Source organism: Bos grunniens, chromosome 11 (genome assembly GCF_055505025.1).
Source record: "Bos grunniens cultivar Pamir isolate PY7600 chromosome 11, Bosgru_T2T1.0, whole genome shotgun sequence".
Taxonomy (NCBI): domain Eukaryota; kingdom Metazoa; phylum Chordata; class Mammalia; order Artiodactyla; family Bovidae; genus Bos; species Bos grunniens.
The window spans coordinates 58,897,089-58,923,422 of NC_141175.1; the positions used below are offsets into that span (position 1 = coordinate 58,897,089).

The following is a 26,334-nucleotide window of genomic DNA, read 5'->3' on the forward strand; positions in this document are numbered from 1 at the left end:
AGGGCTGCCTGAGGGTGTGAACACAGGAATGTATGAGTCCTGGGAGCCACTGGGTAACAATCTGCCACCGCATCGAAGTAAAAGACAGGAAGGAAGGGGAAGGACAAGGCCCAAAGCCAGAGAAACCTGCCACCTGGGCCTGTCGCCTTTGATAAGAATTCTCTGAAGCCCTACTCTGAATTCCTCTGGATCAGAAATGAACCAGATCACATGACTAGGACCAGGTCACATGACTACCCTTAGCTGCAAGGGAGTCTGGGAAACTGAGTGTTTTCACCTGAGCATATTGCCAGTCCTTCAGTGCTAGAGAAGACTCTTGAGAGTTCCTTGGACAGCAAGATCAAACCAGTCAATCCTAAAGGAAATCAATCCTGAACATACATTGGACAGACTGACGCTGAAGCTGAAGCTCCAATATTTTGGCCACCTGATGCAAAGAGCTGCACTGAAAAAGACCTGATGCTGGGAAAGACTTGGGGCAGGAGAAGGGGGTGACAGAGGATGAGATGGTTGGATGGCATCAATGACTCAATGGACATGAGTTTGAACAAGCTCCAGCAGATGGTGAAGGACAGAAAAGCCTGGTGTGTTGCAGTCCATGGATTTGCAGAGTTGGACAAGACTTAGCAACTGAACAACAACAGAAACCTGAGTTCTCAGTAGGGAGAAGGGGAAAGCAACTCTTAAGTAGGCTATTAGCAGAGTCTTTCGCAGAAACCTCAGAGGACTGGGGAGGAAATAACAGCCACTGAGCACCTTTCTGGGAGAGAAGCCATGCATAGCGCTTTATGCAGAATCTGTTTCAGTAGGTCAAGGGTGGGGCCTGATTATTTGCATCTCTAACCAGCCCCCAGGGGATTCCAATGCTGCAAAAGCAAAACCACACTTGGAGTAGCCCTGAGCTGGGTTACACCGAGGAAACAAGCAATCTCCAAATCTCAGAGGCTTCAATGACAAAGGCTTGTTTCTTACTCATTCAGCATGTCCACTGTCAGGTGCTAGGGCTTTGCTCCCAGGAGTCAAGTGACCAGAGTGAAAGGAGAGATATCTTGGCAAAGCACCATCTGGGGTGATCCAGTGGCTAAGAATCCATGCTCTCAGGGCAAGGGGCTTGGGTTGGATCCCTGGTCAAGGAACTAAGATCCCACATGCCGCAACTAAGAGTTCTCATGCCACAGCTAAAAATTCCAAATACAGTCCATGGAGTCGAAAAGAGTCGGACACAACTGAGCAACTAACACACACACACTGCAACAAAGATCGAGGATCCTATGTGCCACAACTAAGGCCCAAGGCAGCCAAATAAATAAATACTTAAAAAAATAAACTCTTAAGAAAAAAGCACCATCTGACTCTTTCAAGTTGCATGACTGTGCCAGACACAGAGGATGAGGTGGTTTGGTGAGCGATCCTGCAGGCTACCGCAGGCTTCACAGAAAAGCTGGGATTTGAGCTGGCTGGGCTTTGAAGAATAAAACAGGAGCTTGCCCTGCTGCAGGATGAGGAAACGCCATACATAACTACTGTTGACTGAGCACTGGTTATGTGCTGCGAGCTTTCAGATCACCTCCTTTCTGGCCCTCACCAGAACCCTGAGACAGTATCCGTTCATTTCATAAAAGTAGAGACTGCAAGTTTGAAATCAGGTCACAGCGTCGGAGTATGGGAGCCCAGGAAGTCGAGCCCAATGTCCAGAACTTTCTCTCCCTTGTCACAGTGGAGTCATGTGGCTGTGTAGGGTATTTGCCAAATGATCTATATGCTTTGTTTCCCTGAAATTGATTCCAATTCCCAGGGGATTTAGGGATGGGGGCAGTGGGACTCATTAATGGATAGCAATTTTTATTGTGGTGAAATAGATATGACATGAAATTGACCATTTTAACCATCTTTAAGTGTACAGTTTCAGGGGCATTAAGTACATTCACATTGTTGGACAATCATCAGTACTGTCCACCTCGGATTTGCAAAACTGAAATTCATCTTGCAAAACTGAAACTCCGTACCCATTAAATGCTAACTCCCCATTACTCCTCCCACCAGGCCCTGGCAATCACCCTTCCTCCTTTTGTCTCTATGAAGTTCACTACCTTATTCTGTAGAAAAGGAATCATTTAGTATTTGTCCTTGAATGTGTCTGGCTTTTTTCACTTGGCATAATACCTTTCCAGTTGTACCATGTTTTTGAAAAAGGGAAAGTGGTAGTCATTCAGTCACGTCTGACTCTTTGTGATCCCATGGACTGTAACCCCCCAGGCTCCACTGTTCATGGGATTCTCCAGACAAGAATGCTAGAGTGGATTACCATTCGCTTCTCCAGGGGATCTTCCCATCCCAGGGATTGAATTCTGGTCTCCTGTACTGCAGACAGATCCTTTACTGTCTGAGCCACCAGGGAAGCCCCAAGCATGTTTTGGGCGGTAGGTGACGGGGGAAGCTTTTTTTTTTTTTTTTGGCTACACTGTGCAGCATGCAGGACCTTAGTTCCCTAGGCCAGGGATCAAACCCTTACTCCCTGCAGTAGAAGCATGGCGTCTTAACCACTGGACTGCCAGGGAATTCCTTGAACCATGTATTTAGAAAGAAAGTGAAAGTTGCTCGGATGTGTCCGACTCTTTTCGACCCCATGGACTATACAGTCCATGGAATTCTCCAGGCCAGGATACTGGAGTGGGTAGCCTTTCCCTTCTCCAGGAGATCTTCCCAACCCAGGGATTAGATTCAGGTCACTATGTATTTTAATGGCTCAATAATACCCAATTCCATGTATATACCCCATTTTGTACCATATTCATCCATTGATAGATATCTGGGTTATTTCCACCTTTTGGCTCTTGTGACTAATGCTGCTATGAGCATGGGTGTGCAAATACCTTTCCAAGCCCCTGATTTCAATTTTTTGTGTATATACCCAGAAGTGGAACTGCTTTGTCTGGAGGAATTTTTAACATAGAGGACTTTGCACGGGTAAGAGGTACTGGTGGGCTTTGTTGCGGTCCAGAGGAAAATTCTGCCCACCAGCACTGTAGGAGGAGGCCCAAGGCCTCCCTGTTCCTCACTGCTCCCCTTCCCCAGGATGTCCTAGTTAGGCACCCCTCACCTACTGAGGGGCTTCGCCGGTGGCTCAGCGGTAAAGAATCTGCTTTCAAAGCAGGAGATCCAGTAGACTCAGGTTCGATCCCTGGATCTGGAAGATCCTCTGGAGAAGGGAATGGCAACCCACTCCAGTATTCTTGCCAAAATAATCCTATGGACAGAGGAGCCTGGCAGGTGAAAATCCATAGGGTCACGAAGAGTTGGACACAACTGAAGTGACTTAGCACGCAGGCACACACCTACTGAGGAGAGAGGTGGGGCTGTAGGAGGTCAGACCCACCACTCAAGTGCAGGAATTCTCTCCATCTGGTTATTTAAACTGCTTGTCAGGCATAGATCTTGCCCCTCAAGGAGTTGGGAACCCCTCTGAGCCTCTTTTTCTGTCTATTAAACTGAGGTGCTGTATTTGCCCTCACAGATTGTCAGTTCAGTTCAGTCACTCAGTTGGGTCTGACTCTTAGCAACCTTATGGACTGCAGCATGCCAGGCCTCCCTGTCCATCACCAACTCCCGGAGTTTATTCAAACTCATGTCCATTGAGTCAGTGGTATCATCCTCTGTCATCCCCTTCTCCTCCCACCTTCAATCTTTCCCAGCATCAGGGTCTTTTCAAACGAGTCAGTTCTTCTCATCAGGTGGCCAAAGTATCGGAGTTTCAGCCTCAACATCATCAGTCCTTCCAGTGAATATTCAGGACTGATGTCCTTTAGAATGGACTGGTTGGATCTCCTTGCAGTCCAAGGGACTCTCAAGAGTCTTCTCCAACACCACAGTTCAAAAGTATCAATTCTTCAGCGCTCAGCTTTCTTTATAGTCCAACTCTCACATCCATACATGACTACTGGAAAAATCGTAGCCTTGACTAGACGGACCTTTGTTGGCAAAGTAATGTCTCTGCTTTTAATACGCTGTCTAGGTTGGTCCTAACTTTCCTTCCAAGGAGTAAGCGTCTTTTAATTTGTCAGGTGGCTCAAATGAATTAATGGATGTGAGGGACACAGAGGTGCTGCAGCCTGCTGGAGACCCACTGCCCTGCAAAGGCTGCTCTCCAAGCGCTGCCCTGTCCCATGGGTCAAACACGGGCAGTGCTGGGGCAACTGTCTGGGAAGGCTGAGACTATTTCCTGAAGGCCAGAAGAGCCCTAAGGCTGAACTAGCTTTTTAAAAAAGGACAGTGCCGTAAGAACACTTCCTCCTGACATTTCTGGGGCAGTGATTTGCAAATTAGAGCCTGACCAAGAATCCCCCAGAGGGCTGTAAAAACAGAGCAGGGGCCCCACCCCAGAGTCTATGACTCAGGAAGGTTATGATCTGGTCCAAGGATTCGTGTTTCTACAAATGCTTGGGTGACCCTTAGGCTGCTGACCCAGGGACCGTACTTTGAGAACCACGGCTCTGCAAAACGGAGGAGAAAATGTACTTATTTTGAAGACATGACACATGAGCTCCCTGCATCGCCCTTTTCCTCTCCCCTCCCTTTCTTGTTTCTTTCCTTCCTCCTTCGTCAGATATGTATTATTAGAGCACAGAGTCTGGGCTGGACCGACCAGATGGTCTTTGGCTGCCCAGGGCCTGAGCTGTGACCAGATGCGGAGGAGTCCAAGTGAGTCAAGCTGCTGGGGGAGGGAAAATACCCCTGATCTGGGAGAGCCCAGGGCATTGTGTAAAGCTGGGGCAGCTTTTACCCCGGGTCAGCTGGTCCCCTGGCAGCAGACTGCTGGGTGAGGAACTGGTCTTGGGAGAGGCACCTAACACAGCACCATGTGGGGTGCAGCAGCCAGGCCCCAGGGTGCTTGCCAGCCCAGGCCTTCTGACAAGGCTGGAAAGCAGGTTGGGAGGCTCAGAGAGTAGGGGCAGAGGTCCGTGGGCACTGGGAATGGCCAGCCCTTGGCTTTAGATGCCCAGCCAGGTTGTGATATTTTTCTTTGAAGGCTTCATCACCCTTGTCCTGCCCGTGACCCACAGTGAACCCTGCCGTCCAGCTTCCCGAAGACTCATCCATCAGACTTCTCTGGACCTTTCCCCCCGACCCCAGCTCCCAACTCGGTCCCTAACAGACCTGGGTCTCATTTCCCAGGGCTCCCTTTTCTATTTTCAAAGGAGATCCCAAACCCATCTGTTCAATAGAACCTAAGACTCATCCTCAGTTAGTGAGTTCAGTCAGTCAGTCATGTCCGACTCCTTGAAACCTCATGGACTGCAGCACACCAGGATTCCCTGTCCATCACCAACTCCTGGAGCTTGCTCAAACTCACGTCCATCAAGTTGGTGATGTCATCCAACCATCTCATCCTCTGTCATCCCTTTCTCCTCCTGCCTTCAGTCTTTGCTAGCATCAGAATCTTTTCAAATGAGTCAGTTCTTCCCATCAGGTGGCCAAAGTATCGGACTTTCAGCTTCAGCATCAGTCCTTCCAATGAATATTCAGATTGATTTCCTTTAGGATGGACTGGTTGGATCTCCTTGCAGTCCAAGGGACTCTCAAGAGTTTTCTCCAACACTACAGTTCAAAAACATCAATTCTTTGGTGCTCAGCTTTCTTTATAGTCCAACTCTCACATTCATATATGACTACTGGAAAACCATGTCTTTGACTAGATGGACCTTTGTTGGCAGAGTGATGTCTCTGCTTTTTAGTATGCTTTCTAGGTTGGTCAGAGCTTTTCTTCCAAGGAGTAAATGTCTTTTAATTTCATGACTGCACTCACCATCTGCAGTGATTTTGGAGCTCCCCAAAATAAAATCTCTCACTGTTTCCATTGTTTCCTCATCTATTTGCCATGAAGTGATGCACTGGATGCCATGATCTTAGTTTTCTGAATGCTGAGTTTTAAGCCTACATTTTCACTCTCAATAGTCTTCTCCAGCACCACAGTTCAAAAGCATCAATTCTTTGGTGCTCAGCCTTCTTTATGGTCCAACTGCCAGGAGATGTATGTGCAGAGGCTCAGCTCCAAGAAGGATGCCAGACGTGGGCATCTTCCCTGGAATTTGCGCTGAACCCAGAGCATTGCTCTCACTTTCTCTAGATCTATTTCCTCAGCCATGAAATGGGGTGGATAGGATGAGTGCCACTGGACTGAGGGGATCACACCAGATAATACCGCAGGAATCCTTGCTACCTGGCACTGCTCTCCTCTGCAGCCAAGGGCTCGCGCCCAGGTTTTGAGATTCTTTCCAGTAACACACATGATATATTTCTCCAACTCTTCAAAATTTACCTCCAAGGACTTCCCTGGTGGTCCAGTGTCTAAGACTCTGAGTTCCCAATGCAGGGACCCGTGTTTGATCCCTAGTCAGGGAACTAGATCCCACATGCCACAACTAAAGATCCTGCATGGTGCAACTGGATGCTTTTGAACTTCGGTGCTGGAAAAGACTCTTAAGAGTCACTTGGACTGCATGGAGATCCAACCAGTCAATGCTAAAGGAAATCAGTCCTGAATATTCATTGGAAGGACTGATGCTGAAGCTGAAGCTCCAATACTTTGGCCACCTGATGTGACGAGCTGACTCACTGGAAAAAACCCTGATGCTGGGAAAGATTGAAGGCAGGAGGAGAAGAGGAAGACAGAGGATGAGATGGTTGGATGGCATCACTAACTCAATGGACATGAGTTTGAGCAAACTCTGGGAGATGGTGAAGGACAGGGAAGGCTAGCATGCTGCAGTTCATGGGGTGGCAGAGTTGGGCACAACTTAGTGACTGAGCAACAAGGAGCAACAAAGATGGAAGACCCTACATGCTGCAGCTGAGGCCCAGCACAGACAAATACATGAATAAAACAAATACTAAAAAATTTACCTCCGCTTTGATTTGGGCCATAGATTGGGGTTCTTAGTTCCTTAAGGTGGCTGCTGGCCATTTATTCATTCCAGTTTCATCTTGTGAGCTGCCAGTTTCCCAGCCAGGCAAAGCACAGGAGCCCCTCTCCAGACCTGGCTGTCCCATCTACACGCCCAGGAGGCATACTCAGGAGGGGCGCTCCTTGGCCTGGGGAGGCATGTGGTATCCTCACATTTACCAGCTCCTCCGATGTGAGACCCTTTCCCCAGTGCCCCAGCGGAGGGGGCGGGCACAGTGTGGAGCCAGGGAGCCCGGACTCTCGAGCCGGCAGCCTGGCTCGCATCCTCGAGCTTCTGTGTGTTGACTGTGCAGCGCTGCCATGAAAAGAGCAGCATAGCCTCATCCCTCACCACCCTGGGTGAGATGCAGGGGACAGTGGTGTCTGCACCTGGAACCCAGCTAAGAGCAGCCACTCAGGAGTGCAGGGCTCTCTACGCTCTGCTCCTGACCTCAGAAACTTTCTGCGGTTACCATGGTTTCTCCAGCATCATGGAAATGCTATCACATGTGGAGATTTCCTGTTAGTCCCTCACAAGGGAGAACTTGCTTTGTCAATCTCTGTACCTCAGAAGACGACCAGCTGTCCTAACTAGAGTCAAGAAGTGAGCACAGCTCTATGCAGCCAGCAGTGAATCTCCTTAACCACATGGTGGTGAGTTCTTGGTCTGTATAATTTCATTCGGGCTTCCCTGGTGGCTCAGATGGTAAACAATCTGTCTGCAGTATATGAGACCCAGTTCTTGGGTTGGGAAGATATGCTGGAGAAGAGAATGGCTACCACTCCAGTATTCTTGCCTGGAAAATTCCATGGACAGAAGAGGAGCCTGGCGGGCTACAGTCCACTGGGTGGCAAAGAGTCTACCAACACTTTCACTTTTCTTTATCTCCTTCATTTAATTTGGGGTGTGGGGGAAGTAATGCAGCTGACAAAAGGTTATCTATTAATATAGCTGTAAGAAACCGGAGTCCTTTAAAATTGACAGTAAAGGTCAATGGAAACCAACCAATAGGAAATGGGCAAATGATACAAATAGACAGTCTCACAATGCAAATCAGACTAGCCAACACACCTGTGAAAAAATGCTCAGAATTATGACAAGGGAATTGCAAACTAAAGTAACAATGAGATGCTGTTGTTTGGCTCTCAGAGTGGCTAAAATTTAAATGATTCCATTTTGTAAAAGAAACAATGTTACCCCCTGACACCCCCACCCCCTTACATGTGTAGGAGGCAGGGTTTCTCAGCTCTTCAGTAGTTGCAGCACACCGGCTCTACTTCCGGCACAGGCTTAGTTGCCCGGCAGCATGTGGAATCTTCCTGGACCAGAGACCAAACCCATGTCCCCTCCATTGGCAGGTGGGTTTTTAACCACTGGACCACCCCGGAAGTGCAGTTTTTCTTTTTATGAATCAAGCAGTTTATTAACCCAGTATCAATTGTTGCAATGTTTCTTTTTAAGCTTTTTTTTTTTTTTTTAATGTGGACTATTTTTATTTTCTTTTATTTGTTACAATATTGCTTTGGTTTTATGTTTTGTTTTTTTGGCCTGGAGGCTCCCTGACCAGGGATCCAACCCACACTGCCTGCATTGGAAAGCGAAGTCCCGGAGAAGGCAATGGCACCCCATTCCAGTACTCTTGCCTAGAAAATCCCATGGACGGAGGAGCCTGGTAGGCTGCAGTCCATGGGGTCGCTAAGAGTCGGACACGACGGCGCGACTTCACTTTCACTTTCATGCATTGGAGAAGGAAATGGCAACCCACTCCAGTGTTCTTGCCCGGAGAATCCCAGGGATGGGGGAGCCCGGTGGGCTGCTGTCTATGGGGTCGCACAGAGTCGGACACGACTGAAGCGGCCTAGCAGCAGCAGCAGCAGCAGCCACTGACAGCCAGGGAAGTCCCTATTGTAATGCTTCTTGTTTGCGGCTGCCACCTGGCTTCCCAGGTGGTGCTAGTGGTAAAGAACCCACCTGCCAAAGCAGGAGACGCAAGAGACCCTGGGTCAGAAGATTCCCTGGAGGAGGGCACGGCAACCCACTCCAGTATTCTTGTCTGGCGAATTCCATGGACAGAGAGGAACCTGGTGGGCTACACAGTTCATAGAGTCACAGAGAGTCAGACACAACTGAAGCCACTCTGCACTCACGCAAAGACACCTGTCTGGCTATTCTGTTCAGATCTCTCTGTCCTGGACGTGTCCATTTGCAGCTTCCGTCTTGGTCCTTTCCCACCATCTTCAGGCCCTCCAGGGCTAGGACCTGGCGAGACCCGCTCTCGGGGTTGAAGTGGTCAGGCAGCATTTCTCTAACACTCTCTAGCAACGTTGGTCATGGAACCACCTCAGCACCACCTGGGAAGTACAGGTGCCGTGCTGTGGAAGCAGCTCATGTGTAGAACCACAGGGAGTGAGCTCCTTATGCTTGGCCAGCCTGACAGCATCCACCTTTCAGCTTCCTGGACTTTGTGAGGAAGGCTGCCAGGGCTCTGATGAACTCTGGCTGGTTCACATCTTTTACGGTAACTCCAGGCATGTCCGTGCCTCTGCATGGCCACCCAGGGGAATGTGCTCATGGGCTCAGTAGTGACCCCATGGACCTTTGCGACCTCATTGACTTTTGGGATCCCATGGCCTGTAGCCCACCAGGCTCCTCTGTCCATGGGATTCTCCTGGCAAGAATACTGGAGTGAGTTGCCATTTCCTCCTCCAGAGGATCTTCCCCACCCAGGGATTGAACCTGAGTCTCCTGCATTGGCAGGGGGGGTTCTTCACTGAGTCACCAGGAAAGCCCGCCAGCAAGCAGAATGTGGAGGGGTAATTCTTTACTGTCCTTGGATTGTAGGCGATGTAGCAGCATCTCAGGCCCCAACCCACTAGGTAACAGTAGCACCCCCTGCTCTCCAGCTGTGATGACCACAGATGACATGGCCGAATGTCCAGGGGGCAAAACTGTCCCTCACTCCCACTTAGAAAACCACTTGCTATATAGGTAAACATTTATAGCCGCATGAGCTTTTATAAACAGATTTAATTTTAATCACTGTTTTACAGATAAGGAAACTGAAGCACAAAGAGGCCAGCTGAGGTCCCAAGATTCCAGGAGGAGTCCGATTTCACAGCTCAGTTTCTTGCCTGAAATGCAGCCATGCTGCTCAGCTCCATTCTTGAGGTTTGACTGGTTCAATATACCAGCACTTTAAGTTCATGTTTCCAGGCAAGAACCATGGATCAGAGAAGAAGACCCGAGGCCTGTGGTTTCTGGCTGGCTTGGCTCCCTGAGATAATAGTGCTGGGCAGCCAGTGTGGAAAGCAGTGGTCAGTGGATGCCTGACCTCTGAACAGGGTTGACTTACCACTTACAAAGAAAGGCCTGGGGGGCTGTACCATTGAGGGAGAAGGTGGGGGAGCTGGGCTGGGAGTGGGTACATGAGGAGGGTAGTGATGACTGGACTGTTGATTCTCATTCCCCTCCCTTCTGGCTTCTGGGCACCCGACTGCCTCCTCACTTCTCCTTCCCACTCTGGCTTCTCCCCAAAGCCAGCTGCGTGGGTGAGGGCCTCACCCCGAGTGGCAGGGGGAGGCAGGGTGCATGTTCATGCAATGCCTCGTGACTTCCTCAGCCTCTGGCTGGGTCACACAGGCTGAATTTCACATGTGCTTGTCAGTTTGGGGCCCTAGACCCTGAGCTCAGTCAAAGCAGGGCCTGTGTACTTCCCATATCTTTGGGAGCCTGGTGCAGTGAGCATCAAGATTGCATGTATGCAGAAATTCCCTGGCAGTCCAGTGGTTAGGACACTGAGCTTTCACTGCAAGGGGCATGGGTTTGATCCCTGAATAGGGAGCTAAGATCCTGCATGCCGGCATGCAGTCAGAAAAATAAACAACTCGTTGTGTTCAGCTGCTTTGGTTGTGTCCGACTCTTTGTAACCCTTTGGACTGTAGCTTGCCAGGCTCCTCTGTCCTTGGAATTCTCCAGGCAGGAAAACTGGAGTGGGTTGCCATTTCTTCCTCCAGGGGATCTTCCTGACTCAGGGATTGAACCTAAGTCTCCTGCATCAGTAGGCAGATTCTTTACTGCTGAGTCACTGGGGAAGCTTGCCACCTCTTTCTTAAAAAAAAAAAAAAAGATACCCATGGAAAGATAGTACATCAAAAAAAAAAAAAAAGATTGGGTGAGTGCAGGATGAGGGGAGAGGGAAAGAGGGGCAACTGCTTAAGCGCTGAGCAGCTCCAGGGACAACCAAGCCCAGCCCAGGCGAGCTGAGGTGTTCAGCCCTGTTCCCGGGTACCAGGTTCTGGCCTCTCCCTGGGGCTGTGAACAAACCAGAGCTGTATGAACTCAACAGAGCTCTTGATTACCTCTCCAGGGAGGAGCGAGGAGCTGCTTAAAGAACTCAAGGCATGATTCTTTCAGTAATTCAAGCTTAGCTTTTTAAATAGGAACTTCTCAGAGCTGCTTCTAGAAACATTTCCTGGTCATGTCCCCTCCTCTTGCCCCTGCAGGAGCCCTGCTGCTAGGAACTTGTAAGTTGAGCGAGCAGGTGACCTGATGTGCTGGGCTGGGAGGCAGCTACAAACCTCTCGCTTTCTGGCCAGAAGCGTCACCACCTCTTTGCTGAGGCTCCAGGTAGAGCCTATCAAGGTGTCCTTTGAACCACACTGTGTTCTTGGCACCATGAAAGCTTCATCTCATACACACACACACATACCCACCTGCTTCCTGAGGGCAGGTATGCAGACCTTAAGATCTTTGTGGGGAAATCAGGTGTCTGACTCACATGGAGAAGTCAACTCACCAATTAGAGGGGATGCTGGCTGTGACCTGGCACAACCCAGGGCTTATTCTAATAAGTTGGAGATTCTCAACCCTGCTCATATTAGACTAATGCTTGTTGCTCAGTAGTAAAGAATCTGCCTGCCAAGGCAAGAGACTCGGGTTCGATCCCTGAATCAGGAAGCTCCCCTAGAGAAGGAAATGGCAACCCACTCCAGTATTCTTGCCTGGGAAATCCCATGGACAGAGGAACTTGGTGGGCTACAGTCCACAGGGTTGCAAAGAGTCAGACATGACCGAGCACACACACATGTGGGGTATGCAGGATCTTAGTTCCCCAACCAGGGAATGAACCCGTGGCCCCTGCAGTGGAAGCGTATCATCCTGACCACAGTATCATCAGGGAAATCCCAGGTGAGTCCTGTTTCTGCCAGCTTTCCCCTGGTGCCAGTGCAGGACACACAGGCTGAGTCTGGTTATCATGTGTCTGGAGGGAGTAGCGTGGTCACTTTTCTCAGACAAGGCCTCCCCTCCCAGCCCAGCCATCGCTCCTTCCCACTGGCTTCTGCTCCCCTGGCCTCAGGAATAGAAGCTGGTTGTGGACGGGGGACACTGCAGGGACTGGCTGGGGTCAGAGGGGGAGGCTGCCAAGGCTGAGCTCTCCTTCCACACCCTCTGCCAAAAAAACAGGAAGAGGAATCTGAGCTGTGACTGTGCTGAGTAGTTCCAGTTGTGGGCTCTCAAATCACAACACAGAAACCATAAACCAAAGAGCCAAGAACAAAACCAAAAGCCTGAAGTCTTTTCTATGTTTCTCCTCCCAATGGCTGGTTCCAGCGATGTTTATTACTCAGCCTGAGTTGGAATAACATTAGACAAAAATAGAAACAGCCTCTGGTTCTACAAAGCCTGGGTCCAAGTCCTTTGACTTTTCTGTCCATGCCAGGGCCCCATGCTGCTGGTACCAGAGGTCAAGGGAGGCCCGGATGGGGCAGAGCCTATAGAGAGACACAGGCCTCAGTGCTGGATTGAGAGCAGAGCTAGGGAAAGACAGCCAGGCAACTCACTCCAACAGTGCAGCCCGGCTGGGGATTCAGGGTTTCAGGTGGGGGTGAGCTGCTGGGGCCCCGGAGAGGCCTGCCCCAGGCGCAGGGCTGATCTGGGGTGCGAAGCCACATGCCCCAGGCATAGAAAGTGGGTAGCAAGAGGTCTCTACCATCCTGTGCTTGGTCCAGAGAGAGCACCTCAGGAGTGACTCTTACGGAACTCTGTCCCCAGCGGCTGGTGCAGCCAGCAGAAGCAGGCCAAGGGGCAGCAGTGTTCTGCCCGTTTTGAGCTCCCAGGAAGCCTGCCTGCAGTCACTGGCTGCTCACAGCACTGAGACCTCACCTCCCTACCCTAGGGGTGTCCGGGGGTTCCACCTCCGAGGCATCCTGCAACACAGGGGGAGGTCCGGCCACTTTGAGCCGGGGTTAGGGGGTCTGGGGGGGTATCTGGTAAGGACTTCATTCACATCCTGAGATGGGAAGAGGTGAGGATGAGCGACTCATCCATTTCCCAGGTGATCTCAGTCCAGCTCAAAGGCCAGCTGCTCTTTGGACCCCCAAAGTCACTGCCAGGCCCTGCACCATCACTGTGAACGGCCCAGGACTCTGGTCTCCCGGTTCTCTCCTGTGACGGGCGGGCTGGTGCGCAGGGGGCACTATCTTAGTGGCTGCTTGAGCTCGAAGAGGCCGGTCCCACCCTTGACGACCTTCCCGACCACGAGGCAGGCTGATGGGGACCTCAGTTCGTCATGGGATCCTGGGAGACACAAGAGTGCTTGTAAGGTATAGCTGGGGGTGATGGGAGGGGAAGAGACAGGTGTTGGGGGCACTCAGCAAGAGGCTTGGTGGTTAGGGCACCTCCAGAGCCACGAGGGTGGTCCTGAAGCTTGGGGCCTGGTGGGAACAAGGCCACATTGCTTCTGCATTTTGAAGAGAGGAAGACCCTCCCCTCTCCTCCAAAAGGCAGAGGTAGCCTTCCAGTCTGGTGCCCACCCACCAGCGCTTCCTGTACCGACAGCCCAAGCTCTCCCCAACGTGCGAGGCTGTGGAAGGGTGCCTGAGGGATGAGCCTTGTCTGCCCAGAACAGATTCAGGCAGGGGTGGGGAAGGCCAAGGACGTGCCCACGACTGACCCATGAGGGTGGCCTGCTTCAGAAACTGGAAGCTGGTCTCAAACGTCATCTGCTGCAGTGGCGAGGAGTTTGACCGGATCCCAAAGCGGTTCAGTGGCTTGTAAACACCCTCGAAGCACATGTAGTCAGCCACCAGCGAGAGGTGGCGGGGGTCAACGGTGATGCCTGTCACAGGGGTGGCAAGAGCAGGATGGGGGTTCAGTAGTGAAGAGGCGATGGGGAGAGGGGGGAGCAGCGTCACCTAACTCCAGGGCTCCCCCCGACCCGGCTCCATTACCTACTCACTCAGCTCTCTGACCCGACCTCAGTGGGCAGCCCTGTGTCCCCGGGCATCACAACTGCCTCTAGCAGCATGGGGAGCAGCCCTGCAGGACATGAGCCGCTACAGCACTGCGTGCCTTTGGGAACTGAAATCCTGAAGGCGAGGCGAGGAAGAGACTCTCCCTCTTCCCTCTGAGGCCAAGATCAGAAACACGTGGCGGGTGGGGAGGCCCTGGGGACGGGACTGACAGGACCGACACACAGAGACCCTTCTTCATGGGGCCTGAGGGTCCCGTGGGCTCCACCCTCGCTGCACCCATATTTCAGCTCCTTGACGATCTAGACCGGCACCCGGGGCCTCCTGCCTGCCACCCGCATCCCCTCTCACCGTATACGGCAAACACGTCCTTGATCTCCTTTTCAATCACGCGCAGTGCGGCCTCGATGCCGTATGTGCTGGCCATGGCATGGATGTCATTGGAATAGAGACGGCGCAGATCTAGGACCTGGGGGAGGCGGGAGAGGATGTTGTGGAGGGCCTTGCCTTCTGCTCCCTCCCGAGGACATGTCCCACCCCAGGGCCTCGCTGCCGCCTTGGCTGCAGCTGATGACAAAGTGGGTGTGAGGTGGCCCAGGACTAGCCTAAGGAATGGTGTGGGCGGAGCGGCTGACAGCATGCTGGCTGGGCCCAGGGTCTCTCTCACCATCAGCCAGGGCCGGGAGATGATTCGCTATCCACTTTCAGAGTCAGGAACAAAGGTGTTTGTTTATGTAACAGAGAGACCTGGCTCTGCTGGTAGGTGAGGCAAGTTCCCTGGCAGAGATTCGATTTCCTTCGCCGGGCATGGGGTCTGCCAGGCCTCTCCAGGGACCTGAAGCTCCAATTCAGCCATCCCGGGGCGGGGCTCACAGTGGCTGTGTGCTAGGGCATGTCACCCCCACAGGAGACAGCAGAGACCCCGGCGGGTCACCTGGCCTTGTTAAGACAAATCCCACAGGCATGACTCGAGTGTGCCCTTTCAGTGGCTGACGCTGGGGAGGCCTGAGCCCTTCCAGCTCTGTCCTCTGGGGAAGCAGCTGGTGAAAGGCTCTGGGCAGAGGTGGGGCGTGTGCAGGGCAGTGCTGTGGGAGGATGTGTGTGAGGCTGGAGGACCCTGCCAGCTTACTGCAGACGAGGGAAGAGTGGGCTGGTCCCAGCAACTCTGGAATGCAGTGGGGAAGACTTGTGCCTGGGGATTGAGAGCATCTCAGAAGGTTCTGGGAGATGAAGTGAACTGGGGAGCAGCAACAGAGAGCTCAGAGGAAAGGATGGGTGTGCTTGGGAAGCAGGGGGAACAGGATACATAGGACTTTGCTGGGTGGGGCCCAGGTCCCCCTTCATCAGATAAACCAAGCAGCTCCCCAGCCAGCACTCAGTATAACTATTTCTTACAAGTCTATGTTCGGAGGTTTCGATTTCCAAGAAAAGAAACTACATGCAAATTAATTTGGGAAACTCTGGGTTCAGTAAAGTTAAGCAAGTTTCGTTCTGCGAATCTTAACCAGGCTCATGTGCACTGGAGATCCCCAAGAGGTGGCCTAGGCTGCAGACTTGGTTTGGGAACCGTGGGTTAGAAGCGTGAATAGCCCAGGAAAGGCCAGGACAGAGCGGCTGGAGCCTGAGCTGGTGTGAGGACCCATCAGCATGCGACCTTGAGGAGACACGCACCTCGGCGTACTTGAACAGCTCCGGGAGGTTGATGCCTTCTGTGTTTAAGACAAGCTCCTTCTCATTCTTACTGTTGGTGGTCTCATTCAGGAGGCACCTTGTGATACCCTTGGTTGCATAGATGACGGCTCCTTGGGCCAAGGACGCTACCAGGGAGCTCATGTCAAAGTTGACTTTCATGAGAGGGAGCTTCAGCGTCACCTGCAAGAGGAAGGGGAGCTGAGCCAGGAGACAGGGCTGCCCCAGCCCCACACCACTCAGGGTCCCTGAGAGACCCCTCCAAGCCCCACTGGGGCAAGCCAGGCGGTGGACTTGGCACGTGAACGTGGGCTGACTTAATGACCACACTGCAGCCATGTCCGGTCCCACAGACTGAGGTGAAAACAGCAGAGCGCCATCCATTTTCACAGATGTCATTGGTGAAACTCACCTCCACTCAACATGAGCTCCACTCAACATCACCCTTGATATCCTTTCAATGACCACAAAGTGTAACACACATCCCTCTGTACGTGCACTTCTGGTCAATGACTCATATCTGTGCTACCATTTACGAATCACTGAACTGGATCAAAGGAAAGGACTAAAGCCAGTGTATGTGTAGACGTCTAGGCATCCAGACCAGTGAGCCTTCCAGGGACACTGCAATCCTCCATTTTCACAGATGTCATTGGTGAAACTCACCTCCACTCAACATGAGCTCCACTCAACATCACCCTTGATATCCTTTCAATGACCACAAAGTGTAACACACATCCCTCTGTACGTGTACTTCTGGTCAATGACTCATATCTGTGCTACCATTTACGAATCACTGAACTGGATCAAAGGAAAGGACTAAAGCCAGTGTATGTGTAGACGTCTAGGCATCCAGACCAGTGAGCCTTCCAGGGACACTGCAATCCTGGAAGTGGTACCAGGCAGAAAGGTGGTGTGAGGAACACAGTGTCTGCCGGCCTCTGTGATGTGCATCAACACACGGGTTGTACTGAGGCCTGAAGTTCCCACATGAAAGTACCTTCAGGGCCTGATGCCTCAAACCCCTACAGGCTGTTACTGGAAAGTCAGAGTGAGCGGGCCCAAGAGGGGGCTGTGATCTGGGGTTGGTGACCCCCTCACAGGTACTGACCTGGCACCACAGGCTGCCGTGTGTGTCATACTGGTAGTCCTCTATGAACGGATGGCACTCGCGCACCGCCTGTGCCCGGCGCTCCACCGCCTCGGCCCCCTGGGGCTCCCGGCTTCGGGCGCGCTTCTGTGGCTGCGTCAGGGGGGCACCGGGGAGCGAGCTCTCCTCGGGGGCCCAGCCGCCTTCCTCCTGCTCCTGCTGAACGCCTTCTTTGAGGCCGGTCCCTTCCTCCTGAATGTCCTCTTCCTCCTTCTCCTCTTCCTCCTTCTCCTCCTCCTCCTCGCTGTCATAGTCGACCTGGCAGGGTTGGAATGCAGGCCACGTCACTTGGGCCCGACCAGCAACCTGAACTTGACCTTGCAGAACAAGTGCCACCCCCCACCCCCAGAAGAGCTCTCATCTGCTGGCTGACCCCAGCCCCACCGGCTCTATCGGCCTGGCCTCTGCCCTCTGTTTGCCCCCTGGGGACACCAGCCCCTCAGTCCCAGGGCCCCCTCCTCGGAGCTGTGTGCCCCACCTCTAGCTCTCTCACCTGGGAGCCCTACTGGCCCCTCCATACCAGCAGCAATCGTGGTGGTAAAGGACTGAAAGAGGGAAGGGGAAGGACTCATTTTCTGTAAAGACAGAAGGTGGCCTGACTTTCCCTCCCGAAGGCCTTGGGGTCCCCCAATTTGATTCAGGTACAGGGACAGCCAGTCCTTAAGGGCAGCCCTGGGCCGGCTCCTGTCTATTCGTCACCCCACGAACACCACCTTCTCCATCGAATGGTTGTGTTTGGCAGACTGGTTTTGCTTCAAGGTTCCCCATGGTTCCAGCATGATGCAGAGGCATGTCCTTACACACCCAGGGAGGGCAGCCCTCAGGTGTGACAGAGGTGTCACCTCGGCCAAAGGCCCCTCACCTCCTCCTCTTGTTTTTCCTTGCGTTTGGCATCTGAGGCGTCAGCATCTCCCTCCTCAGCTTCAGCGTCCACAATGTGCCCCTCCTCTTCCTCGTCGCCCTCCTGCTCTCCCTGGGGTTCCAGGAAAAGGAAGAGAAAGATGAGCTCCAATACCACGTGCCTGGTGAAGCCATCTATCCATGCACCATACTGGTCACCCATCCACCCGCCTGTCTCCTTACTTAGCCACCCAGCCACTCACCTGCCTCTCACCCACCTATTCATCACACAGTACCTACCACCTTCCCAATTCCATCTACATCCCTTCCACCCACCTACCCACCCCTGGATTCCATACTTCCTTCTCTTCAGCCTAAATCTTTACACATACCACTCATAAAACCTTGTATTAAGAAAAAAAAAAAAGTACCAAGGCTTTCCAAGTCATTAAAAGAAGATGGTGCTAATATTGTTCCAAGTATTTATGCTTTGGGTGGAGATGAAAAGAATTACCTTGGCATTTCAGAAACTAAATATTTATTCATTTTTCCTGACCCTGGCACCTAGTTCTTTATGATCTCCTCCTGGGTGAATTAAGACTGGGCAGCCTTCCAAAGACATTCCAATTGGTAGACTCCAGGGCAGGAGACCTGGAATTCTGTCTAGGCCAGATCCTCATTTTAGGGATGAGGAGACAAACCCAGAGAGAGGAGGTGTCATAGCTGAAATCACGGAGCTGGAAAAGGATGGGACCAGTCTTCATTGCACCCCCGTCCAAGCAGAGAACAGCCAACTGTTGGCCCAGACAAGACCCAGGGAGTTGGCTCCACACTGCCTCTGCATCTCTGGGCAGATGTATATATGTATGTCTTAGTCGTTCAGTTGTGTCCGACTCTTTGCAACCCCATGGACTGTAGCCTGCCAGACTCTTCTGTCCATGGAATTTTACAGGCAAGAATACTGGAGTGGGTTGCCATTCCCTTCTCCAAGGGATCTTCCTGACCCAGATAAGGTATCATCATTTCTGGATTATTTTGCCTCCAATGGCTTCCCTCTGGCTCCTTCCTTTTCCATCACTGAAGCCCAACTTCCCTGCTTCAGAATGCCTCTCTGGTCCCTGCCCAGTACTCTGTGAGTCTCAGTTTATCTGGCCTAGGTAAGCCAAAGCCAGAGCCAGTGAAAACAGATAAAAAAACTTCCAAAAGTCTAGTAGGTATCATTACTTTGAGTCTATCCTCAGGATAAAAAAAAATTACCTACAGAGGAGAGGGGGCCCTGAGAGCAGACAGACGGATGAGCTGGGGCCCGCACCCAGGGCGAGGCAGGCCGCCCTGGGTGGCTGCCAGTGGCAGGTCCCTGTCGTGGCCCTCCACACCCAAGAAGGAAACACTGCTTCTCGGCTCTCAGAGCAGCAGATAAATCCTCAGGTAAGGGACTGCCCTGGTGGTCCAGTGGTTAAGACTGACTCCATGCTCCCAACGCAGGGTGCACAGGTTCAATCCCTGGTCAGGGAACTAAGACCCCACATGCTATGTGGCCACACACACACACACACACACACACAAGCCAAGGTAAGCAGAGAGAGGGGCCAACCCTAGGAAGGAGTGCAAGGAGCACTGAAAACAGTCACAGAGCCATCCCAGGAGAGCAGACTCAGTGAGTCACCACCCTAAGGGGGCCCCAGCCTTGGACCTCCCTGTCATGGTCCCCAAGGGGCCCCCAGGGGACTTGCTCACCCGATTCCTCTCTGACTCGCCAGCATTGTCTAGATCCCGCTGGGTGGCTCTCCGCGTGTTCACATTTCTGAAAGCTGATGCTTTGCTGTTCTTCTTCCTGATGGCTTCCATCAGAATTTTAAAGAATCTAAAATTAGAAGAAAGCCCCGCAGCCCCGTTCAGTACCAGCATCTCCACTCTTCCTTCACTGCGGGGATAAGGTGCTCTAAGGACTTCGCCCACTTGAGGTGACGCTGGGGACTGATTCAGGAGACAGAGACCTTGCCTCTCCAGTCGGCTCATTTCTTTCCCCTCTTGCTATTTTTGGGCTGAGGGGGCACATACGGTGCATCAGAAAGGCAGGGCTGAAAGTGTGCTCCACCATTCGCAGGGGGCACAGCCTGGATCACCACCAATGGTCTCCTGGGCCATTCCCAGGGGGCATGGCCTCAATCACCACCGATGATCTCCTGAACTTTACTTCTCTTGTCTGGAAAGTGTGGGTGTCATGCAATCTTGCTTTAGGGATCAGAAACACCCCCACGTCCACCAAAATCTGTCATGGGGCCTGGCAGGCTGGCTGCTTAATAAGTGACAGTTGTTGGTGCTGTGTGGGGCCAGCTAACCAGTACAGCAGGGCCTTCAGTAGGAGGGGCACCCAGGCTGGGGCCAGGGCTGCCCCCAGCCCACCTACCGCATCTCCAGGAAGTGCTTGGGGCTGACAACTTCTATCTCCTTGGTGTGGGAGCCCTGACAATTTGATGAGAGAGCTAAGATGTGGAAGAGCTTATCAGAGTCTCCAAGGCAGTGATAACGTACTTTGTGGGAGTAAAGCACGTCGACAGACTGTGGTGGTGGTTGTTTAGTTGCTCAGTCCTGCCCAACTCATTTGAGACCCCATGGACTGTAGCGCATCAGGCTCCTCTGTCCATAGCCAGGCAAGAATACTGGAGTGGGTTGCCATTTCCTTCACCAGAGGATCTTCCCGACCCATGGGTTTGATTGGCAGCTAAAGTCTTTACCATTGAGCCAGCAGGGAAGCCCATCGACAGGTTAGAACCAAAGGAAGTTAAAAGGACTAACGCGAGGCAGAAAGAGCCCAGCAGGCCTTCCCCGGCCCCTCTTCCTGGGTTATCTATTCGTCGCCCACCTTGTCTCCTGTCCCCTGCTCCTGTCTTCATATATCCTCTTGCTGGTCTTCTGAGTCAGGCTATAACAGCACACCAAATGGACTGCTTTTAATTATACAAACTATCAGTTCCTCATCTGCCCAGCCAGCCAGCCTGTGTTCTCTGAGCATCTGTGAGGTGCCTGCCACGTGCCAGCCCAGGGGGCAAAGCCAGGATGAAACGACAGGCACTCAGCACCTTAACTGGAGGAGTGAGCCGGTCACGTGTTTACTATTTTGTTCAGTAAAAGCAACAGACTGCTACTCTCCCTCCCAATTTCCAACCCCCCCCCCCACCCAAGTTTTTAAAGCTGTACATGGTTTTGGCTGAGGTTTCTGCCTTTGGAAGGCTCCTTACCCACTGATCCAGGAAAAAGCCTGGTCAACAGGCAGGAGGAACAGGAACAAGAGGGCCAGATAGGGAGATGCCCAGCTTGACTTTAGAAAGATATAAAATCAACTGGGAAGAGAGGGAGGAAGAGATGCTTCTGAAAGGACAGGTTCAGGTCTCTGCTCTGCCAGAGTCTAGACAGAGACAGACGAGGGCCTTGACCTCATCTGCAACTGTGGGGACCACTCCTGCCACACGCCCAGAGTCAGGGCGCAGTCAGTCACCACAGGCCCACAGTGATCACTCTGTGAAGGTCATGCCATCTGTCAGAATGTGACAACTGAGGTGGAGCCGGACGGGGGCAGCAGCGGAGAAACCTCCCTCCCACATGAATTAATTACCAAAGGGAACATGACTCTTGGCTGTTTCCGAAGGTGCCTGCCAACAGCTCCACCACCTGCCATGTGCAGGGTCAGTCTCACAGAAGCCAACCTGGTGTGACACAGCTGGGGACCGGAGGTCGGAACGCACCTCCTGCCTCTGAGCTCAGTATTCTTCCCACCTCACAGCCCCAGCCTGCCTTCTGAATCATTTCCACACACACCCAAAGGGATGGGTGCCAGGAGGAATATTTAGGAGAGCTTCATGGCTTATTTGTCTCCATTAGGGAAGCACCTCATGTGTTTCTATCTTTTTTCTCTCCCATTTATGGAAAAAGAGTCTCATGAGGGAATCCCCGGCAGTCCAGTAGTTGAGACTCCATGCTTCCACTGCAGGGGCTGCGGGTTCGATCCCTGCAGTTGGGGAACTAAGATCCTATAAGCCACGCAGTGCAGTCAAGAAAGTAAAGTTTCATGATTCAAAAGAAGGGAAGAAAGGGAGGGGAAAAGGGAAGAGAGACAGAAAAGAGGTGGAGAGAGATGAGAAAGGGGAGAAGGAGAAAGAAAAAAGAAAAAGCTTCTGGGGGTGTGTGTGGGGGTGTGGTCACCCTTCTGAAGGCACATTCCCATCCCCACATGGTCTGCATGGGGCCTGCACAGCGCAGGCCTGGCAAAGGCAGCCCAACCACTCACCCCCTGATGCTGCTCTCTCGCTTGAACCCTGCCTGCCCAAGCCACAGAGTAGCTTCACCAAGGGCGAGGGCCCATAGCTTTATCACAGCTCTTTAAGTACTCTAGCCAAATGCCAAGTAGGAGCTGACTAAGGAGCCGACTAATTTCACCACTGAGAAGAGAAGTCAGGGTTCTCCCTAACAAGAAGAAATTTTTAAACAGTGATGGATTTTCAATCCCCCAAGTGAATATAAAGAGAAAGAACTCTGGGCACAGCATGGTGCACACCTCATGCGACTTTCCTGCCTACACCTGAGATGCATGGAAATAGGGCCGATCGGCCCGCTCTCGGTAATTCTCAAGAGGCCACATGATCCTAATTCCCGTTTCTCAGACAAGGGCTGCCTGGCCAGCACAAACACGTGGCACGCAGGGAGAGGTGTTCCTCCCAGTTAATTATTGAGCTGGCGTCCGGTCTCCTGCGACATGACCCAGCACCCCGAGAGCACTCCTGACAGAATGAGCCTCCTCCACCCTGGCGAGGGGTGACGCACATGCTCCCCAGAGCCCGGCCGGCTCCCCCATCCAAAGGGCTGAGCTCACATCCAAGGTCATCTAAACAACCCTGGCCGTCCTATACGCCACCTGCTTAGTGGGGCCAGGCTGCAGCCAGCCCAGGTCTTCAGGTGAGAGGGAAGAAGAGGGCCTGGGCAAGACAGTCGCTCCCTCCTGGCCACACTACCCCAGGACTGCCCTGCAAGTGGGCGGCACTCAGCAAATATTTGTGGAATCACTGTGTGGATGGACATCCTGCCTCCACCCTGCCCTTGGTTCTTTGATTCAGAGTAGCATTGGAAGACCTGAGGGCTGTTCCAGACTGAAGACAGGGGCCAGGGGTCCGTGGCCAAATCCTGTTAACATGTCTAGTTGAGCCTCAACGGGCTTTTACAAAGATATGAATTAGCTGTAAATGCTTACAAATTAGAGACTAATTTATAAAAGTAAAAGCAAACAAGGGCTTCCCAAGTGGCACTAGTGGTAAAGAATCCACCTGCAATGCAGGAGACATAATGAGTCGTGAGTTCGATCCCTGGGTTGGGAAGATCCCCTGGAGGAGGGCATGGCAACCCACTCCAGTATTCTTGCCTGGAGAATCCCCACGGACAGAGGATCCTGGTGGGCTACAGTCCATAGCGTCGCCAAGAGTCAGACATGACTGAAACGACTGAGCAAGCACACACACACACACACACACACAAAACAACCAAAGACAGGAAAAAAGAGAGAGGTAGTTTTGTTATTACTTTTTTTGAATCAGAAGGTCTGGCCACCCTGGCCCACATTCCTGCCCTCTCGAGGCAGATGACATGCTCTCCAGCTGGCCAGGGGCTCCCAAATGCCTCACCGGCCTTCTTACCTGCCGACCCCGCAGCCATTTGAGTCTGCGCTCCACCATCCAGGGTCGGGTGGCAAGTCAGCAGTGCTTTATTGGCTCTTGTTGGCTTGCACCAGCCCTGATATGAAACCCCTTCCAAATCCTGGGCACTCAGCACTGTAGCCCATGCTACAGTGTCTAACAGTGTCTAACAGTGACTTGAACTTGAGAGAAAAATGGATGCTCAATCTCCCTACCAGAAAGGAACCAGATCTTTTCCATAAAAAGGTGGAGGTAGAACCTCCCTGGTGGGTCAGTGGTAAAGAATCTGCCTGCCAAGACAGGAGACGTGGTTTGATCCCTGATCCAGGAAGATACCATATGTCTCGGAGCAACTAAGCCCATGTGCCACAACTACTGAGAGCCTGTGCTCTAGAGTCTAGGAGCCACAACAACTGAGCCCACGCACTGTAGCTACTGAAGCCCGAGTGCCCTGGAGCCCATGCTCCAAAACAAGAGAAGCCACCGCAGTAAGAAGCCTCTGCACTACATCTAGAGAGTAACCCCCATTTGGGGCAACTAGACAAAAGGCCGCACCATGACAAGACCCAGCACAGCCAAAATAAATACATAAAATTATTTTAAAAAGCTGGAGGTTAATCCCAATTATAGAGCTAAGTTTAAGAGCAGCATGTTGTTAGCACAGGGCTCCTTCCTGACAGAATATAAACGTATTAAGAACCACGTCATGTCAGAAATGAACACCACATGCTGGTCTGACATCACAGCACCATCCCTCTGATAAAGTTCTGTTCTCTTTATGGTCCATGTACTCCTATACCTTAAATCCTCCAAATATGAGTAGATGAAACTCATGGGCCAGAGAGTAGGAGGCAGGCAGGGCAATGGAGTCACACCCACAAGCCAGATGAGGCTGCAGGACCTCCTGTTTTCCTAAACACTTCCCTTGAGCGAATCATCTGGGAAAGAGCCCTCAGGCCCTGGGAGTTCTCTGGCCAGGAGCCCTCGAGGTCGATGACAAAGTCATACAATAAGAATGTGCCAAAGTCAAATGGCCTGAGTCCTGACCTGGTTTCCATGAAGTGTAAGATGTCCTCGGGCCTCGTGCACTTCTCCTGCTGGTAGTACGCATGTGGCAGGAACTGAAACCGCAGCTGGTATACCCGGAACTTGTTCTGTTTCTCCCCTATACAGAAGGACTCCTGGACATCAATTTTCTCCAACACCTAGAATCAGACAGACAGGACCCGGTGTGCCCCATGCCTGGGACTGAGCATTATAAGTGGGAACACTGAGTTTGCAGGCACAGGGGCTGGGACCATGAGCCAAAGTTTAAAATGAGCGCTACTAATGTAGATCCCTCTCAGGGTAGGGAGAGGGACCCCCGCCCTGTAGGTCACACCTCCTGAGAAGGGCCTGAGGCTGCAGGGGGAGGGCTCCAGTAGGGCTGGTAAGTTAATCAAGAAAGTATCTTTATTTGTAAGGCACATAAGAGTGCTGCAGAACCAGTGGTTACTTTTAAAGCTTCCTGACCCACCCCTGCTCAGCACTTGGCAGAGGAAGCCTGCCTCTCTCACTGGTGAAGTCTGAGCCCAGAGTCAGAAGAGCTGACAAAGGCCCTTCTTCCTGGATGGGAGGATGGATGGAGGAGACACAGGAAAACGCCTGCAGCCGGTTCTGAGGGAGATCATTACCTCCCCGAGACACACTCTGGTGAGTTGCTTCTTCAGGCTTTTCACTTTCTTCAGTGCTTTCTTGGTATTGAACACAGGTACACTCATCATCGGCGTCTTGATGTTGGAACTGGCCACCATGAGGATCTCCCGCAACCTGTCATGGAACAAGGGCACATCTGAGCCAAAGCAGCACCTGGAGTCTCTGTTTTGCAAAGTCTTTCTCATTAACATGCTGGAGTTCTTTCAGGATCTGCAAGGGACCTTAGGATCTTGAGGAGGAAATAAGCTGATCAGGGTGTCCCTGCTCTGGCCCTGTATGTGACAGCAAGGGACTCTGCAGTCAGCTTCCTCCACTGAAGCATGGGCTCCTCAAGGACAGGGCTGTGTCTTCTTGCTCCCTGTCACCTATGCCTCACTTACAGTGCTTACTAAGGGCTTACCGAACAAACGAGAGACTCAAGGAAGGGAACCAGTGTCTGCAGCGCTCCTACTAGGCACAAGGACCACAGCCAGGCCTCAGCCACGGCTCAGTGGCTGCGGCCCCTGCCCTCCTCCTCCCCACAAACCCCAAGGCTGAGAAAGCTGAGGAGCCTGAGTCACTCAGCTAGAAAGCGGCCAGGCCGGGCAGGTGAGCGTGATCTCTGTTCTCTCCTCTCACCCAGCAGCCATCATCCTGCAGGGTGCACACTTTGACCTGAAAAGCCAGGGTCCCTCTGGATTCTGTTCTAGGTGAGTGGTACCCCCAGAGCCAGGCAACCAGAGGGCCTGACCCCGGGAGCCTGCAGTTTCACAAGCATTCCAGGAAACTGGGATCCAGGAGTTGGTGGAGAGCTAAATGGAGATGCTGAGAAGCCTGGGCATGGATCCAAGTGCAGAAACCAGTTGGGCTCCGGAAATTCCAACCATGACCCCCGCTTTGATGACCCTGTCTCTTTCACAAACACATACTCTCAAAACTTCATATACACACCCACCCACACTCTCATATTCATACTCACACACACCCTCACCCACACACTCATACATTCATACATACATTCACATTCATACACACTCACACACACATTCATACACACACACTCTCACTCATACACACACACACACACACTTTCACACTCTAATGAA

The 26,334-nt window shown here is 52.2% G+C and overlaps 1 protein-coding gene across 2 annotated transcripts in view; it reads right to left on the reverse strand.

Annotated features, from left to right (window-relative positions):
- Positions 1 to 12,516: 12,516 nt before the first annotated feature.
- Positions 12,517 to 26,334, reverse strand: part of POLR1A (RNA polymerase I subunit A) — an 84,627-nt gene continuing 70,809 nt past the window's right edge. For both annotated transcript variants that reach the window (XM_086326557.1, XM_086326556.1), the window contains exons 26-34: positions 25,228 to 25,363; positions 24,602 to 24,759; positions 19,608 to 19,734; positions 17,893 to 18,003; positions 16,992 to 17,288; positions 15,863 to 16,063; positions 14,543 to 14,660; positions 13,894 to 14,058; positions 12,517 to 13,517 (exon numbers count right to left, since the gene is read on the reverse strand). In XM_086326557.1, coding sequence (XP_086182683.1) covers positions 13,417 to 13,517; positions 13,894 to 14,058; positions 14,543 to 14,660; positions 15,863 to 16,063; positions 16,992 to 17,288; positions 17,893 to 18,003; positions 19,608 to 19,734; positions 24,602 to 24,759; positions 25,228 to 25,363 — 1,414 coding nt within the window. In that variant the 3' untranslated portion in view covers positions 12,517 to 13,416. The remainder of the gene's footprint in view (positions 13,518 to 13,893; positions 14,059 to 14,542; positions 14,661 to 15,862; positions 16,064 to 16,991; positions 17,289 to 17,892; positions 18,004 to 19,607; positions 19,735 to 24,601; positions 24,760 to 25,227; positions 25,364 to 26,334) is intronic.